We start from the raw sequence: 17,801 nt of genomic DNA, 5'->3' as shown, positions 1-17,801 counted from the left end.
TATTGCCACTGTTGCCCTTTAATTTTTAGGAATTTAGATATTTATTTATTTATTTATTTAATTTCAGTTTCAGTCTTGTTATGTGTTTATTCGTTTTCTACGTTGTTTATTTGCTTAACGCCGCTCAGCCGGAGACACATTTGTTTACATTTACATTTTGCAGACTCTAATTATAGCAGTAGAAGAAGAAGAAGGACGCCGTGGGGAGATCACGTGACGCCCCAGCCGGAAGTGATCCTGACTGCTGCTCAGAGAAGTATCCACCACAAAACTTCGCCTTCACTCCAGCAGCCATGTCTGTGTGCTTTGTGGCAACGAAACCAGTCGTTCACGCCAAACTTCTTCTGCACTTAATGAACCGTTTCTCCGCTGTGGTGTTTGTGTCGAGGTGAGTTATTTAAACGTTTTTCTAACGTGTTAGCGCAGCTAGCTAACGGGGCTAACGTTGGTAGCAAACACGCAGCTAGCCTGTTGTCGCCGTGTCCTGTTGTGGTGTTTACATCCGTGCTAGCGCTTGGTTCTCGTTAAGTAGACACATAGCAGTTAGTCGGTTAGTGTTTAGCTCGTGTGCTGCTAATGAAATGAGACGCAGCCAGCTATTGTTGTGAACGTTAGCAAAACAGGAAGAGGCTAACAAGAATATCCACTTCCCCATTCCCTTCCAGGACGTGACTGTTTATGGTCCTTCACACTTGAGCAAACAGCAGTTTCATGTTTAACTGTAAGTGTAGTGTGTTTAATTTTAATTTATGACCTCGGCGTGTGTGTGTGTCTCCTCTAAACCAGGAGAGGAGCTTGCTGAGGAGGATGGATGGAGTCAGCTGGAGCACTGCCAGGTCCCAGGAGTCGTTCAGAGGCTCCACACCCACGGCAGACACTCTGTCCAGACTCGCCAGCTTCATCGCACGGGCCGAGACCAAGCAGCACGGGCAAAGCACGCGGTCCAGCCTTCCCATGTACGTTTGCCAGGAGTGCGGCAAAGGTTTCCCCCACGCAGCCGACGTACTGCAGCACCAGGAGCTGAAACACACCTTACCCAAGCCTCACCGGTGCCCCTCATGCGGACAGGAGTTCTCCCTGAGGTCCACCTTACAGCTGCACAAGTGCGATCACGAGGCCGCGCAGTGTGAGCTCTGTCGCGGGGTCTCGCGGCTCGGCTCTCCGTGCCCGGCGTGCGCGAGCCGGGACCCGGATCCCGGATCCAGGCTGCAGGACCAGCCGCTTCACCGCCAGCCTCACATCGTGGACAGCAGCCCTTACGCGTGCGCCCCGTGTGGGCGAGGCTTCAGCCAGAAGCAGGCTCTGCTGCACCACCAGCAGGCTGGTTGTAGCGAGCCGCCGTCCCCGTCCGATATAGCCGACGCCAGTAGCCTTCCAGACGATTCTCCGCCGGTTTCCGAGGGTGACTCCACCCGATCTGACTGTTCGGACGCGCCGGGAACCAGCAGCAGAGCCGTCAGTGTGTGCCAGTTGTGTTCAAGAACTTTCCGCACAGAGGCCGGACTGCAGCGCCACGTACAGGTCAACCACGCAGAGGAGGAACGGGACACCAAAGGGGACAGTACCGGTGGAGAGGCGAGAACAAAAAGGAATTTGAATGAAGATGATAAAGGGCCAAAGTCTAAAAGGAAGCATCTGAACTGTCGCTCCTGTGACATGGTTTTCAGGAGCACGTCTCAGCTGTACATGCACCGGAAAGAGAAGCACAGCAGAGAGAAGATCACCAGGAGAGAACCGAGGCCTGCCGCCAGCAAGCGCAGGAAAGGAGGAACGTACCCGTGCCAGCTCTGCGGCAAAGTCTTCTTCCATCATTTGTCACTTAGGGCACATTACAGACGGCACACAGCCTCCAGCTTCAACACTGTCAATAGCCCGTCTGAAGCGTGTGCCACCAAAGACTCCACGTTATTTGAAAACGCACCAAGTAAAGCAAAAAACAGCCTAGGAGATAATAAGATAGTTAGGCCTGGTCGAGGGAGGCCCAGGAAGTTCCCCAGAGTATGGAAGAAGGCTGGCGACCCGGGGAGAAGCAGCGAAGTGCCTGAAGTAGTGGAGGAAGCGGCAGAAAGGGAGTTCCCCTGCCCCTCCTGTGCGGAGGTTTTCTCTCTGCGGCGGCAGCTCAAGGAGCACGTGGAGCTCCACCAGTCCTCCGTGAGGACGAGACAGTGCAGCGTGTGCGCCAGCGACATGGACACCTGCAAGTGGCCGGGCTCCAAGAGGCAGCGGCTGTACCACTGCGTTCCCTGCCAGCAGGGCTTCTCAGCGCTGGACTCTTTCCTAGAACACTGTCAGGAGCACCTGCGAGTCCGGGTGGAGGAGGACAGCCTCACAGAGGGGTTCACGCATCCGGCTGCCAAAGCCTGAGCTTTCAGACTGAACGACTCCAGCACTTGCCTTTTTTGCCTTGAAGGGTTGACAATGATGAAATCTGTGTGAACTTCTTTTTTTTTTTTTTTTATGCTGTGAGTTTATCCACGACAACGACGTATAATCTATACATAAGGAGGGTTGTGTTAGATTACTTAGAACTGTTTTCTACAGCAGAGCATAGCTGCTTTAATATTTACAGATGTTTTCTACATTCTAGGCCAGGACTGAGTGCCGCTACAGATTTCCTGATTTGATTCATTTAGAGATATTTCAGTTTCAGAACAATTTCACTCTTATTTAAAACTGTTTCCAGAGATTTGTGGTGTCTCCTCCATCTTTTCCCTCTAGTTTCTCATCTTTCATGTGTCTTTGCTTTTGTCTCTGTCGTCATGAATCCAACCTGCTTTCAGTCCCGACCGTCTTGTTCTGGATCGTCCCTCACGCGTCGACTGATCTCGTCGAGATAAACTGACGTGTGAAACCAGTCCTGTGAGATTTCTAACGAGAAGATGCCTGAAATAGGAGTGGACTTTTCTATGAATCTTTCAAATAAAGATTGTTTTGATTTGGAAAACACTTTTCTAGTCGGCACGCTGTGTGAATGAGTGTGTTTGACATGAGATCCATCACAGTGGGACGTTCCACCATCTTCAGCCTCACAGCAACAAGGTTCTGGGTTCTAATCCATGGGCCGACTGGTTCCTTTCTGTGTGTAGTCTGCATGTTCTCCCTGTGTCTGCGTGGGTTCTCTCCAGGTTCTCCAGCTTCCTCCCACCGTCCAAAGACATGCTGGTTAGGTTCATTGGTGATTCTAAATTGGCTGTAGGTGTGAGTGTCTCTCTGTGTTAGCCCTGAGATAGACTGGAGACCTGTCCAGGGTGGACCCCCGCCTCTAGACCAATGACAGCTGGGATAGACTGGAGACCTGTCCAGGGTGGACCCCACCTCTCGCCCCAGTGACAGCTGGGATAGGCTCCAACCCCCCAGTTACAGAAAATGAATGAATGAATAAAGATGTCTCAACTAAAGCCAACATGTTCACTGATGTTCACTGCTTATGTCTGGAAATAATTAATCCCATTGATTCTAATCTTCCTGTTGTTTCCTGTAGATCTGATTCTATTTCCCACAGTCACTCTGCTCTGAATAAGATAATCTTCAACCACAGGCATCCAGTGGGTTAAGTTCGTCTAGCACCAACACATTTTGACAATAATTAGCCACAGATTAGTGAACTCAGCTGGAGTTTTCACAGTTGATCCTCAGACTTCAGCGTACAGTATTTGCAAGTGCTGACCCAGCCACAGACGGGTTTATTTAACCTGAATGACACCACAAAGATTAAATGTTTTATCAGCAAATTAACTTGACCCAGTGGCTTTTCATTACAGCCTGTCTGTGATCACATTTCCTAGCTATGCAAACCCACTGATAGCAGCCATTCAGTGTGTGTGTGTGTGTGTGGCGTGTAATGAGTGGACTAGGATCAACATGAGTTTTTTTTGTTTTTCTTCTCTTTTAGTTTTATTTTAAGGCGCTGCTGTGAAACTGTAGGACGTGGTTTAGTTTGGAAGCTTCCACTTTTTCAAGGTCTTTTTGTAAGTTAGCGTAAGGCTCTTTATAGGTGACATCATTAAAACTGAACAGATCTCAGAGATGCTTCATTTGCCTTCTTTCTGCTGATCAGACTTTAATATTAATGGACTCAGATTCTGGTTAACTAGGTTGTCTGTATGTACATCGTCTATCTTATAGTTCACAACTCAGTAACAATCATTTATTGCTAATTATTCAAATTATCAATTCAAACCTTATCTATATATGTTCCCCTACATTTATTGGATAGCTTTAGCTCTCTTCCAGTTGCAGATAAGTAACACAAACTAATTTATTTATTATTGTTGTTTAATCAACAGGAACAATGCACAATATATAGGTAGAGGCTCATTTCCATGTGTTGGCCCTGGACCTTACACATAAAACAGACACAATAAAACAATACTTGACCAAATAAATTATTTTAATAGCAAAAAGATTTGACCTTTTACATTCACAAGCTATTAAAAATAAGATCTAGCTTAAAGTGCTGCAGTGTTACAATGAGTGCAGCAAAACTTACAATACATATAACAATATATTATAATTCACTAATTGCAAATGGTGCTTTCTGAAAAAATTAATGTAAATAAAGTGTTAATTAATGAGCATATTTTTACAGTTTTTATTTAAAAGTTTCGAGATTCTCATCCACCGCTGTCACCGTCTAAACGCTGACAGACACTACCTCCTCTTGGCCTCATGGCGGCGCTGTGAGTTAAAAAAAGGACAAACCCGGAAGTAGTGTGATGAACTTCCGGTCTCTCGCGGCACGCTTTCCTTCCGCGGTTTTGTTAAACGACAAGTATACGAGTAACCGTCGGCTTTGAGAAAATACTCTCAAAATGAGCAAAGCACACCCACCCGAGCTGAAGAAGTAAGTTAATGAACTTTAAATAAAACGTCTCTGTCTGTTTTTAACTTGCTAAGATCAGTTTAAATATTTAAAATGACACCGGCGCCGCCGCCTTCCTACATTGTTTGGAGTAGCATCAAGCTAACGTTAGCTAGTTTATATTCCACGCTAATGTTGTTTTTCTTTCTTTTCCAGGTTCATGGACAAGAAGCTTTCGTGTGAGTATTAATAATTACTAATTACTAGAAAATCTTTGTAGATTAAATTGATAAAAACTAATTCATCATAAAGGGTACTTTAATTTCTATCTGGCTAATGTGAAACTTCTCTAGGCTCCACGTTGATGTGTACAAACATCCAAGCCACAAACATTTTCAGTTTACTGTTGCACATGACCAAGAAGCAGCAAATACTTTTTTTGTTGTAGTTTTTAATTGGAAAAATTACAAAAACGATTGATCTAAATATGTGTCATCTCTGGAATTATTATTGTGACTGAAGATGTTATTAAAAGATTATGTTTCAAAGTAGGAACTGCCAGATGTTGTCGTTGTAAAACATGCAGAGTTTGAGAGTCATAGAAAGTGATTACAGTTTAAATCAGGTCTCATATCAACAGCAGAAGACATCCTCTGACGTTTGAGCTCACTGTGATTTCTTTTCTGTCCTTCAGTGAAGCTGAACGGAGGCCGACACGTCCAGGGCATCCTGCGAGGATTCGACCCCTTCATGAATCTGGTGGTGGACGACACTCTGGAGATGGGCCCTGGGGGCCAGCAGAACACCATCGGCATGGTGGTCAGTACCTCGTAGCTCTGGTTATTAAGTTACACCTGTGCCGGCCACTATTTGTGTGTTTTTTTTTTTTAGCTTTTTCATTGGATTTGTTGATAGTAAGAGTAGCAGTATAACTTTTCTCAACAGACATCAACCACTTGTCTTATTTAATTTGTCCTCTAAGCCAAACTGAACCATTGGGACTAGGGCTGGGTATAATCACTGAATTGAACAGAATTTTTTGAATTGATTCAATTCCTATTTACAAGGCCACTATACGGTGCAATATCACTTTGTAAAACCAGTCAGCTCTCAGGCCTGACGGCTCTCTGACCGTGTCATGTTCTGGATCTACCTCACACGTGGTCTTGTGGACCGCAGTGAGATCTCTAACTAGAGGACGCATTAAATAGAAGCGATTTGAAAATAACACGTGAGACTTCTGCTGCTTGAAGTGTGAATATTTTCTGTGTATTCATGTTAAACCAGCCTGTCTGAAATAATAAACTACTGCTCAACGTACCAACTGTGAATGGTTTGTCATAAACTGGGTGTGTTCTATCTGTGCTATCTTGTTTCTCATAGGTCATCAGGGGTAACAGCATCATCATGTTGGAGGCCTTGGAGAGAGTATGAGAGACGAGACGATGGAAGAGATTCAGCCACATCATTTTACTTTATGTTCTCTCTTTTTAGTTCTTGAGGCAAACCAATGTATGTCTGCGCTGTGAGACGTTTGTCTGATTTTTGTTTGGACGTGTTGTGAAATGTGTAATCTTGTGAATAAATTTTTTCCATTTGTATTTGGTTTGGTTCATTGAGTGTAGTGTTTGTGTGTGTGTATCTCTTTCTTCATGTTATGATGCAGTATGGTACATAATGGTGTACATTTAGAGAGCTGCATGGAACCAAAGGCCTCAAATAAAATACCTGGATCAATACATACAGTATATCTACATGTGCTGCAACTATTTAGCCACTTAATTTACATACATGCTATATTTATATATATTATTATAAATAATGTCCACCACCCTCTACAGGACACCATAGTCAGTCAGAGAAGCTCATTCAGTGACAGGCTGCTGTCTCTGTCCTGCTCCATGGACAGGTTGAGGAGGACATTTGTCTCTCAGGACATAAGACTCTACAACGCCTCCCTGTGAGGAACCAGCTGGACTGTGGTCATTGATGATACTAGTGCAGCATTTTTAAATATATCTTTGACTGTTTCTATGTGATGAAGCTACTGGACACTGAATTTCCCTCTGGATAAATAACGTATATAAACCTTTATGAGGCTGCCTAAAGGTTTTTGCACCTGAAAGGGTCCTGTATTTATTTATTCAAGGAAATAAGGTAATAAGTGAATCTTTGTTTCCAGTATCTGCTGTCTGTGACCCCCTTGTGAAGAAATAACATAAACTAAATGTTTCTGGTAACTGCTGATCAGTCACCTACAACCTTAATCATACTTAACATCTATTTATATCAACAAGCAGCCCATGGATACGCCTCCACCTTATTTCCTTATTCTATTTTTAACATATTTATTACTTATACTACCTCTGCAATAACATGTAAATATATAATCCCTGTAATTCCTGTTTACATTTGCACTTTAGTCACTTACAGTCGTGTTTATATCCTCCATGGACAGTTGGAAGAGTTAAAACATTTATGGCATAATTACTTTTTTGTTCCTTTAAAGTGTTTTGTTCTTACACATCATGCTGCTCACTTATACCTTAAATTGCCCCCTGGGTACAAATATAGTTTTATGAATCTGAGCCTGAATATATTATTTTAATTCATATACAGTGCCGCTTGCAAGTTTTTGAGTCCTTCATAAAGACGACTCAAACAGTTCTGGGTCACATCCTGCAGGGTGCCTGGGTGCAGCTGGACCAACAGGGGGCGCCACCAGAAACCAGTCGCTTCCTCTCCGCGCGGACCTTTATTTTGAAAGCGTACTGTCGTCACGGCGGACGCATCTCTTTACGTCCCCGTGTCGTAGGAGCCGTTCAACGGTATGTTGAGAGTAGCAATGTCGGAGGAGGTTGGGAAGGCGCTACGGTCGGTGGTGGAGCGGGTCAACCAGGCGGCGTCGCGGCGGCCCAAGGTAACCGCAGCTCGGGGGACGTCTGCTCGGGGGCGCCGCTGCCGGAGCTCCGAGTCGGAAACACCCCAAAAAAGTGTTTCCGACTCGGCACGACTCGTTATGTAAGGCTGCTGCCGAGCACCTCAACCTTTGGATGGGGGAGACAGTCAGTCGGGGCTGGTGGCAGCACTTTCATAACACCATGCGTGGTGTGGGGTGGCTGCGTGGGGCGCGCACGACCTGCGTCTGCATGCACGAGTTGACGCGCAAGAGCCTTTACGCTTCTTCATTCAGATCTGGAATCTGTTTGTAAATGTGTTAGTGCACAGGACCAGTGGTTCCCTCCTCCTCCTCACACCACACAGATCAGTGTGCAGATGCCATTTTGATGAAGTGACCCTCCACTGAGATAGAAGCATGTTCCCTCCATCCTCCAGGTGGATTTGAACTTTAAATAAAAATGCAATCACGTGTAGAATCAGAGGATAGAAGCAGAAATAATCCTGCAGAGAGTGGAGAGACCTCTGCTGGCTGACATCCTGCAAGAACACACCGACCTCCTCTGATGCCTCTGGTGCTTCCTCCTCCTCCTCCTCCTCCTCATGATAAATCAGGTGTTTTTTGTTTGTCCTTCCTCAGACGCTACCAGTCGTGCCGCCTCGCCTCGTGGCCGTCAGCAAGACAAAACCCCCGGAGATGGTGGTGGAGGCCTACAGACAAGGGCAGCGCAACTTTGGAGAGAATTATGTGAGTGAATCACTGCTGCTGCTGCTGGTGGTGGTGGTGGTGGTGGTGGTGGTGGTGTCACGGCACAAAGAGGAATAAACCCAGACACTCTGACTCTTTTCTTTATTTCTGTTTTCTCCGTTCAGGTTAATGAACTCGTGGACAAAGCTTCAGATCCTCTGGTAGGTTCACGTTATTCTAAGAGACTAGTATTTATCCCTCCTCTTCTTTTTTTTTTTTACTTACTTTTCTTTTTTTTCTTCTTTGTGCAGATTTTAGAGTCGTGTCCAGAAATCAAATGGCATTTCATCGGCCACCTACAGAAGAACAACGTCAACAAGCTTCTGGGTGAGCGGTCCGTCCCTCTCGCCCGAGCCGTCCCCTGATGGATCTGTTTTTCCACATCTTCTCCTCTCCCTCCACAGGTGTGCCCAACCTGTTCCTTGTGGAGACGGTGGACTCGGCGAAACTGGCCGACAGGGTCAACAGCTCGTGGCAGCGCATCAGAGGAGCCAGCACCCAGAGGTTAAAGGTCATGGTGCAGATCAACACCAGCGGAGAACAGAGTGAGTGTTGACTGGATTTGGATGAGCTGCTGTTTAACTCATTCATTCATCCACTGTTAGAGATGATCACATGAATCAGTGATGTCTGTTCATTAGTGATGAGAGCCTTTTAAAAGATTCTGGTCTTGGAGCTGAGAACCAAACTAAACTAGAAACTGATCTGAACTAGAATCAACTCAGGAGATGATTCAATATGAGGAGGAGGAGAGTGATTCTGTCGTTTCAGCATTTGTTTCCTACATTCCTTCATCCTTACTTCCTTTCCTCCTTCCTTCCTTCCTTCCTTCCTTCCTTCCTACCTTCATTCCTTCATCCTTACTTCCTTTCCTCTTTCCTTCCTTCCTACCTTCATTCCTTCATCCTTACTTCCTTTCCTCGTTCCTTCCTTCCACCCTTCCTTCCTACCTTCATTCCTTCCTACCTTCATTCCTTCATCCTTACTTCCTTTCCTCTTTCCTTCCTACCTTCATCCTTACTTCCTTTCCTCTTTCCTTCCTACCTTCATCCTTACTTCCTTACCTCTTTCCTTCTTTTCCCCTTTCCTTCCTTCCTTCCTTCCTTCCTTCCTTCCTACCTTCATTCCTTCATCCTTACTTCCTTTCCTCTTTCCTTCCTTCCTTCCTCCCTTCCTTCCTTCCTTCCCTCCCTCTTTCCTTTATTCCTTCCTTCCTTCTCTAAAATAACTAACATCATAAATCAATCAGATCTTAACATGTGAGAGTCTTTCCATCTTGTTCCAACATCTGGATCATGTCTCCAAGTCAACAAGCAGCTGTTGATGGTTCTGATCCAGCGGTAGGTAGAGATCCATTAGAGACAGCAGCTGCTACAATATTCTACTGACCACATGATGGCGCTGCTGATTTACAGACACACAAACTGAGATCAGATCTCAAGTGCTGGCTGGGGACGCATGTGGAGACACATTTATATTAAGACCAGGTGGAGACACAGGGACTTAGAGATGGACAGGTGAGATCAGATGTTGATGTGAGGTCTGAACGAGGTTTGTCATTTGTTCGTTGTAGATAAACATGGCCTCCCACCAGAGGAGACGGTGAACACGGTGAAACACATCGTGTCTAAGTGCTCCGCCCTGGACTTCTTGGGACTCATGACCATTGGACGCTACGGCTACGACCTCACGCTGGGCCCCAACCCAGACTTTCAGGTACGAGACACGACCACATGTTCCTGTTGTTGTAGTCAGAGGGCTAGACTAAGTCACAGAAACACTTACACACTGATTTCAGTCCAGTTTAACGGCAAGAACAACAAACTACATCCTCCAAAATGACGATCTAATTAAATCACCACCTCTCTAATCATTTGATAATGTCTCCTTGGTGTAGATGCTGCTGAGCCGGAGGCAGGAGGTGTGCGACAGCCTAAAGCTGCCGATGGAGGAGGTAGAGCTCAGCATGGGGATGTCCACAGACTTTGAACACGCGGTGAGTATCACTCATTATCAGCATGTACACTTACACTACAAAACACTCCAAATTAAAGTATTTCAGCTTAAAATATCCAACATGGCTTAAAATCAAAGGTCAGATAATCCTGTGTTTGTGTTTCGAGTATGTATGTGATTATATCGTGGTGAATTTTCAAGAGTTTGGTTTGTTAGATGTTTAGTTGGACAGATTATTTCACTGCATTATGCAACAGTTTACCGTAATTTCAAGGTTGGGTCGTGTCCCATTCACTACAAGGCAAACTAGAATAATTTATACTTTTCTATATATACTTCTTTAAATATAAACAGTTTTTGCACCATTTAGTCTCTATAAAAATGACTCAAAATACCCGCGGGTGCCTGTTCCTCAGTCCTGTACTGAGCTAAAATTCATCCAAGCTGCTGTAGACGATACGGCAGATCAGCAGTTACCGAAAATGTTTAATTGCTGTCAAAGCAGAAACTAGAAAACAATGGTTCACGTGCTTTTTACAGCTCACAGATATGAACAAATGATTAATTATCTAAATTAAACAAACGCACAGATAGTTTGATTGGGTTCTGTTTGTCTGCTTTCAGGACTTGTGTGAAAATCATATCGTGTTTTGAGTCATTTTTATGCAGAAATGTAGAAAATCTAAAGGGCGCAAAAACTTTAAAGCAGCGCTCAGCAAGTCTAATTTGTTTCTTTTTTACTTGTGTCGTAGATCGAGGTGGGCGCCACCAACGTGCGAGTGGGCAGCATCATATTCGGCAACCGGGAGTATCCCAACAGCGCCAACAACACTCCCCTCCCGAGCCCAGCCCCCAGTCCCGCTCCCAGCCCGGAGAAAACCTCCAAGACGGTATCTGAAGAAGCCGCCAAGAAGATGCAGCACCTCACAGTGCAACACTAAGAGGAGCTGCTCCTTCTTTCTTCTCTTAAAGATAACCTTTTAAGAAAATAAAAAAATAAAAAAAAAATAAACTCTTCACGTGCAAATCGAGCAGAGAGGTGAAGCCGGTCGTTACCACTGAGCCGTGCCGAGATAGGATTGCAAAGTTCTTTCTTGCATAATTTAAAAGTGTATTTGCCTAATCCTCTTTAATTGTGTGTGTGTGTGTGTGTGTGCCCTTGTTGCTCTTTTAAGCATTAAAAAGTGGCATCCGGTCCAGAGCTAGCTGAACCTTTTTTAAGTCTTAACAGGTGTTACTTACCTTTTAGTGCTCAGACTTAACTCCTCGTGGAAATCTATTAGCAAAGATTACAGGACGAACTGCTGAACCCACGGTGATGCATGGAAAAATGATTTTATTTTATCTTTTCCATGCAGGAAGCTTTATGAGACGGTCATGAGGATCTGTTGTGATATTTTCTACCTTTCCAACACAACATGTGTGACGGTGTGTGTGTGTGTGTAAGAGACGAGGAAGTCCACACAGTGCGAAGATGTACCACGTTTGTTGTACAGTTGAAGCAAAGACTTGATTTAATAAATCGTTTAATCCCTTTATAATGACACGTAGTATTGTGCGTTTGATATTGTTTTCGTACGGTGTGAAAAAAAAAATGTGTCAAATCTCTATTCTTGATATTAACGGAGGCCGTGAGCGAAGAAGGAAGGAAGGAAGGAAGGAAGGTGTTTTGTTGTGTTATCAGTCTTGTGTCTGCTGTGGTGCACCGCGTTGTTGGAGATGAGAGTAAAGCTATGCAAAGTGGTGATTTTATTTTTATTTTATTTCAACTCATCAGCTGTCGTCATGGGTCGGTGTGTTGTTTTCTGTCTCCATGAAAATGTGCACTCATCGTGATTTAAAAAAAAAAAAACAAAAAACAAAACAAGAAGCCAACAGGTTGTTGAGTTTGTGTCTAGATGTGTGCTGTGCCACCACGGCGTTTCAGCATTGTTTGGTTTGGAAGCCTAGCTCTGAAGGAAGCCAAAGCCAAGCAATAAATTTTACTGTTTCAAAAATATCTGCTCCTTTGCTGTGTGGTTCTTCTCCTCCTGGGGGCGAGGCGGCACAAAAAAAATAAAAAACTAGAGACGCAGACGAGTCGTTTGGTCGGTATCTTTAATAAGCACAAGGAGGTCACATCCAAACCACGGTAACAAATAAAAAAGTGACAACTGAACAAGTTAGAAAGATAAGTTAGTGCCTGATCTGAACTGAAATCTAAACCTAAAACCTCTTAATAATTCTCATATTATTAATTATTAATTAAAACAACGTTCTGCACAGACAAAGGGATCCCAGAATGGCAGCCTAAGCTCAGCAGCGTGCACCGGCCTCGACTGCTCAATAAATAAGTTCGGACGAAACACACGACCTGCAGAGGCCGCTGAAAAACTTTTATATCATTCAATCCGTGTAAAAGTCATTAGAAAACGAACAGTCGGCGAGCTGCACCTTATTTACAACACAGATACAAACTGTATCTACAGACATGCCTGGTGAGCTGAGAAAAAAAAACTGTTCGTGTCCCTCGGAAATTTTCTACATTTCCGTATAAAAATGACTCAAAGCATCAGCGGAGTTTCACCCAAGTCCTGAAAGTAGAACACAATCAAACACATGAAACTGAAATATTATACATGTGCGTTTGTTTGTGAAGGAAAGTGAGCCAATATTACATATCAGAGAGGTGCACCTCTAGGATTAATTTCTAGACCAAATTAAGAGTCCGTCTTCTCTTTTGTCTACTTTCGGGACTTTTGTGAAAGCAACATTTTCACACAAGACATTTTTTAAATTAGTCAACATAGCTTCTCTGACGCAGCGGCAATGTCATATAAAATATTAACGTGTTATTCTGGTAATCTCAGATGATTCGTATGACTATGTGGCAGATATTTGCATGAGCATAATCAGTTCACAACCGAGAGACTCCAGACCAACTCTTATTTATCGTTTTAAATAATTTCTTGATTCTGACTTAAACTTTGCAAAAAAAATAAAAATAAATCAGCTGCTCTGATGTGATCTTCAACTGATAATAACTCACTGAAATAAACTGGGATTACTCTTGGTTAGTTACTAATCTTCACCAACTTTATTAGCTGAGAAAGGCCACTAGAGGACGGCGTTAACATCCATCCTGGGTGATCTGATCTCAAGTGTCCAGGTTAAACAAGTCCAGGTGTGAACACTGATCTGGTCTCTAGAGTCCAGGTTAAACAGGTCCAGGTGTGAACACTGATCTGGTCGAGTCTTTCCATCTTGTTCCAACATCTGGATCATGTCTCCAAGTCAACAAGCAGCTGTTGATGGTTCTGATCCAGCGGTAGGTAGAGATCCATTAGAGACAGCAGCTGGTACAATATTCTACTGACCACATGATGGCGCTGCTGATTTACAGACACACAAACTGAGATCAGATCTCAAGTGCTGGCTGGGGACGCATGTGGAGACACATTTATATTAAGACCAGGGAGATGGACAGGGACTTAGAGATGGACAGGTGAGACCAGATGTTGATGTGAGGTCTGGATGAGGCCTTAAACGTTAAACTGTACTGATTCTTGTTTGGTTACTTGTTGTTTTTCTGTGCTAATAATCATTAATTAACTATTCAGGATTTAGAGGCGAGAAACGAATCTCCTTCATGCCGCTATATAATTTCCTGTTAACCATTTATTACGGGTCTCTATGCTGCGTACAGATGCCAAACATGAGGGTTAATGTCTATGGTACAATTCACAAAGCCTGGAAATAAAACTGTGCAAACACGAGTAATGACAAATAAAATAAAGTTAATGTTTTACTTGTAACAGCTTTAACATTCTCATGCCTCGGTCGTTCACTCATATTTAAAATGACCACAATAAGAAAAGCTTCTTCTTCCTGCAAAAAATCACAAGATAGAAACACAACAACAACAACAACAAGAGGAATGTGGTACTAATGAGAAAAACCTAGAGACTGCTGACGAAGAAAAGAATCCCCCAGGATCAGTAAGTGGATCTGTGGATGTGCTCGTACCATTTATGGCTGATTGTAAGACGGTGCGTCTCTTCCTGGATGTCATCTGGGCTGAGGCTGAGGGTCTAAGTGAGTCTCCTCGTGTTTGTGTCGTTTCCGTTAAACCAGTTTCTTGGCCTCAAAGAAGCTTTTCAGGTGCTTCATCTGCCAGACGCCGGTGACGATGAGGATGAGCGTCTGAGCGATGGACCACCAGAGGACGCGCTGGTTGGTGCTCTCGCTCGTCATGCGGAACCGCTCCTCGCGATACTGCAGGAAACAAGTCACCACAGTCATCTAACGGCTTCAACAGCAACTTAACACCTGTTGTTTTCTTCTATTTTGGTTTTAGACTGACCCTCTGGTAGTTCTGCTCCTTCTGGATCTGCTCCACTTGGTCCAGTAGCTGCCGGACTCTCAGCTGTAGCTCGGTGAGTTTGTCCTTAGCCGCGATTTCGGGATAGTTGTTGGTGTGTTCTCCCACCTGAATGTCCAGGTGCACTCTCTGTAAAACAGAGAAACAAACGGTTTGATATCTTTGTGTTTTTTTTTAATTCTTGGAGCATCTCTTAGAGACGAGTTTTTAAAAAAGGAAATCACAACAGTCCACAACAACACAAGTGGACAAACTTTTGTTAAATACCTTCAGCTCCTAATACCTACTAGTTATCTGTCTTTGAGCTATCTCACAGATATGTAATATTGGCTCATTTTCCTGTATAAACAAATGCACAAGTATAATATTTCTGTTTCATGTGTTTGATGGGTTCTCTTGGTCTACTAAAAATCCACTGATGTTTTAAATTTACACAGAAATGTAGAAACTTCTGAAGGGCAGCGCTGTAAACAAACCCTGGATTGGGTAAATTAAATTTAATTATTAACAAAACGACCAGTAAATACTTGATTTTTACATGAATCGATATTTAGATTTAGAAAGTATGTACACATACAACATTAGAGAACAACGATCTCAAAGTGCAGGCCTACTTGTGGTTCCTAGAGTTTCAAAAAGTAGAATAGGAGGTAGAGCTTTCAGCTATCAGGATCCTCTCCTGTGAAACCAGCTCCCAGTTTGGGTTCTGGAGGCAGACACTCGCTCTACTTTTAAAATCAGGACTAAGACTTTCCTTTTTGATCAAGCTGATAGTTAGAGCTGGACTGAACCATCCCTTAGTTATGCTGCTATAGGCCTAGGCTGCTGGGGGACGATGCACTGAACACATGTCCTCTACTCTCTTCTCTCTCGCACCGAGCTCCTGTCCTCTTATTTCTTATCTAATATCTTCTCGATGCAATTCTGTGCTACTACTGTACGTCATCAACTTTATGTTGAATTTGTATCATCATCAGATGCTACATGCATGCTTTAGTCAGATGGATGTATCTATGACAGATGTTTATCTTGTTCCTCCTATCCTCTCTCTTCTCTCTTTTTCTGTCTCTACCCGGCCGGCCTAGGCGGCAGATGGGTCCCTCCATATGAGCTTAAGGTTTTGCTCAAGGTTTCTTTCCATTGAAAGGGAGTTTTTCTTTGCCATCGTCACTTTCAGGCTGCTCTGTTGGTTTCAGATCACATTTTGTAAAGCGTCCTGAAACTATTTGTGTTGTTATTCATGCTATACAAATAAAATGAACTGAATTGAACTGAACTGTGTGAAACATTTAAAGGAAAATCTAGGTGGCTAAAAAGTCAAAGCAGCGGTTACCAGTTTTCCTCCTGCGAACAGAGCCATCTTGGTGGAGTTGGAGTGCAAACAGATCTGATGTTCTCCAGGAGTGTGGGAGGTAAAGGTGAAACGTCCGTCCGACCCATACTGACGAGACAGGATGATCTGACAGAGGTGTCAAAGAGACAAGTCTTTAGATTTCATTTAAATGTTCGGTATGCGGCCTGTGTTTTAGAGCAACACCTCCCCGTGTATGAACCTTTGTGTCTGGATCCTTGATCTCCACGTGCATCCCGAGGCCGGGGGTGGACGGGAGGAAGGAGCCGGTCTGTTTGTCCCACAGCTGAGTCCTGTACTTTCCTGAGAGACAGACAACACCAACACATGACATCTGGTAAGAGAGTAAACCTTCTGCAACACCTATAGCCTGGAAGCCAGCCCAATCAACAACACGTTGTACATAAATCTGTTTAAGATATATATTTATCTTACCAGGAATTGCAGCCTAAATATAATATAAGCCTGAGGTACATATACTTAACTGTACTGTACAGGTCAGCACTTTTTATTAACATCTTTGTGATTAAATTTGTACTTTCATATGACGCACAAATATCATCAGATAATATTTCAGTGTAGGTGCAAGATTTCCTGGAAATTGGTGATGTCAGATTCCCATATTATGTATTTATTTTGAAAAGGGACGTTTATTTCCATACTAATCAATAAATAATTGATTTTATTTAAATCAGTAGTTAGATGAAGCACCACCAGTCCTAGATGAATATTCACTGTAAATGGGACGTGCAATAAATAAAAATTATAGCCTCAGGTTTTAAATATTGCCTCTTTACTGATAGAAAGAGGAGAAACTCAAATTACAAATTCCTAAAATATATCCTCGCTGCAGGAAATATCATAAAAATAAACATATGTAACTGCATTTCCGTTCTTTAAGCGTCAAATGTACTAATTACACAAATATTTGATATTATTCTGAATGCATATTAATATTTTTGCTACCATTCACTAAGAAAATCTATTTATATATTTTTATTAATTGCCTTTACTCCTATTCTCGATGCAGCATCTTTGCTGGAACCAGCTGTTAGCGAGCATCGTTAGCTACATCGAGCTAGCTAGCCTACAGCCGCTCACCAATAACCATGGTCTCGTCTGGAATTTCTTCAATGAAGCATTTTTTCTCCGTCTCTCCTATGTGGAAATAGAGCGAGTAACATGGATAAATCCACGTTATTAATAAAATAACTCCAGCGGCGGGGACGGAGGGCATCATGAAGACTGTTTCACTTTAGCGCACAGCAGCTCCGGAAGCTGTGAGGCTGCACCGGCTGACGTCATCGTCGCATGCGGAAGTAGGAAGGGGGATTTCCTTAGGGAGTTGAACAGGTTTGCCCTGGGTTTGTCCTCTCAGGCGCGATTTTCATCCAAGGCAAAAAAAGAAAGCATCCTCGACTTGAGAAAATAACCTTCACCCCCTCAAATCGTCTTTAAATCTTTAGTGAAAAAGAAAAAGAACAGAGGTATAATTTGACATAATAATTACCAAACTAGTTGCCCAGGCTCACATTAAATAAAGCCTGTCTGCTGAATGGAAGCACATTTACCTGTAAAATAATTATGAGCAACGTGAACAGATTGTGAGAAATGCCAGTAATGAAAAACGCTACGTTAAAGTAACGTGAGTGATTTGTGTTTCGCTGTCTTGAGAGGAAGTGCTACC

The 17,801-nt window shown here is 43.5% G+C and overlaps 4 protein-coding genes across 4 annotated transcripts; 3 read left to right on the top strand and 1 right to left on the bottom strand.

Moving 5' to 3' along the window:
- Positions 1-176: 176 nt before the first annotated feature.
- On the top strand, positions 177-4,183 carry LOC311494973 (zinc finger protein 646). Its single transcript, XM_084554253.1, has 2 exons — positions 177-388; positions 787-4,183. Exon 2 carries the CDS (start codon positions 808-810, stop codon positions 2,362-2,364), a length of 1,557 nt encoding a protein of 518 aa, XP_084410379.1. The 5' UTR covers positions 177-388; positions 787-807; the 3' UTR covers positions 2,365-4,183.
- Positions 4,184-4,708: 525 nt separating this feature from the next.
- Positions 4,709-6,402, top strand: snrpg (small nuclear ribonucleoprotein polypeptide G). Its single transcript, XM_084554133.1, has 4 exons — positions 4,709-4,843; positions 5,018-5,040; positions 5,496-5,620; positions 6,185-6,402. The coding sequence occupies exons 1-4, from the start codon at positions 4,812-4,814 to the stop codon at positions 6,233-6,235; spliced, it is 231 nt and encodes a 76-aa protein (XP_084410259.1). The 5' UTR covers positions 4,709-4,811; the 3' UTR covers positions 6,236-6,402.
- A 1,193-nt stretch (positions 6,403-7,595) lies between these two features.
- On the top strand, positions 7,596-12,400 carry plpbp (pyridoxal phosphate binding protein). The gene is made up of 8 exons (XM_084552645.1): positions 7,596-7,721; positions 8,340-8,447; positions 8,573-8,608; positions 8,699-8,774; positions 8,852-8,992; positions 10,021-10,163; positions 10,345-10,443; positions 11,156-12,400. Exons 1-8 carry the CDS (start codon positions 7,632-7,634, stop codon positions 11,342-11,344), a joined length of 882 nt encoding a protein of 293 aa, XP_084408771.1. The 5' UTR covers positions 7,596-7,631; the 3' UTR covers positions 11,345-12,400.
- A 114-nt stretch (positions 12,401-12,514) lies between these two features.
- Positions 12,515-17,496, bottom strand: tmed4 (transmembrane p24 trafficking protein 4). The gene is made up of 5 exons (XM_084552646.1): positions 17,216-17,496; positions 16,317-16,417; positions 16,097-16,222; positions 14,746-14,892; positions 12,515-14,657 (listed from the first exon to the last, which is right to left on the bottom strand). Exons 1-5 carry the CDS (start codon positions 17,352-17,354, stop codon positions 14,508-14,510), a joined length of 663 nt encoding a protein of 220 aa, XP_084408772.1. The 5' UTR covers positions 17,355-17,496; the 3' UTR covers positions 12,515-14,507.
- Between the last annotated feature and the right edge of the window lie 305 nt (positions 17,497-17,801).

Source organism: Chelon labrosus, assembly GCF_963514085.1.
Source record: "Chelon labrosus genome assembly, chromosome: 10".
In the NCBI taxonomy this organism is placed as follows: Eukaryota; Metazoa; Chordata; class Actinopteri; order Mugiliformes; family Mugilidae; genus Chelon; species Chelon labrosus.
Note: the sequence above shows the minus strand (reverse complement) of the source record. Positions and strands in the feature narration are given on the sequence as shown.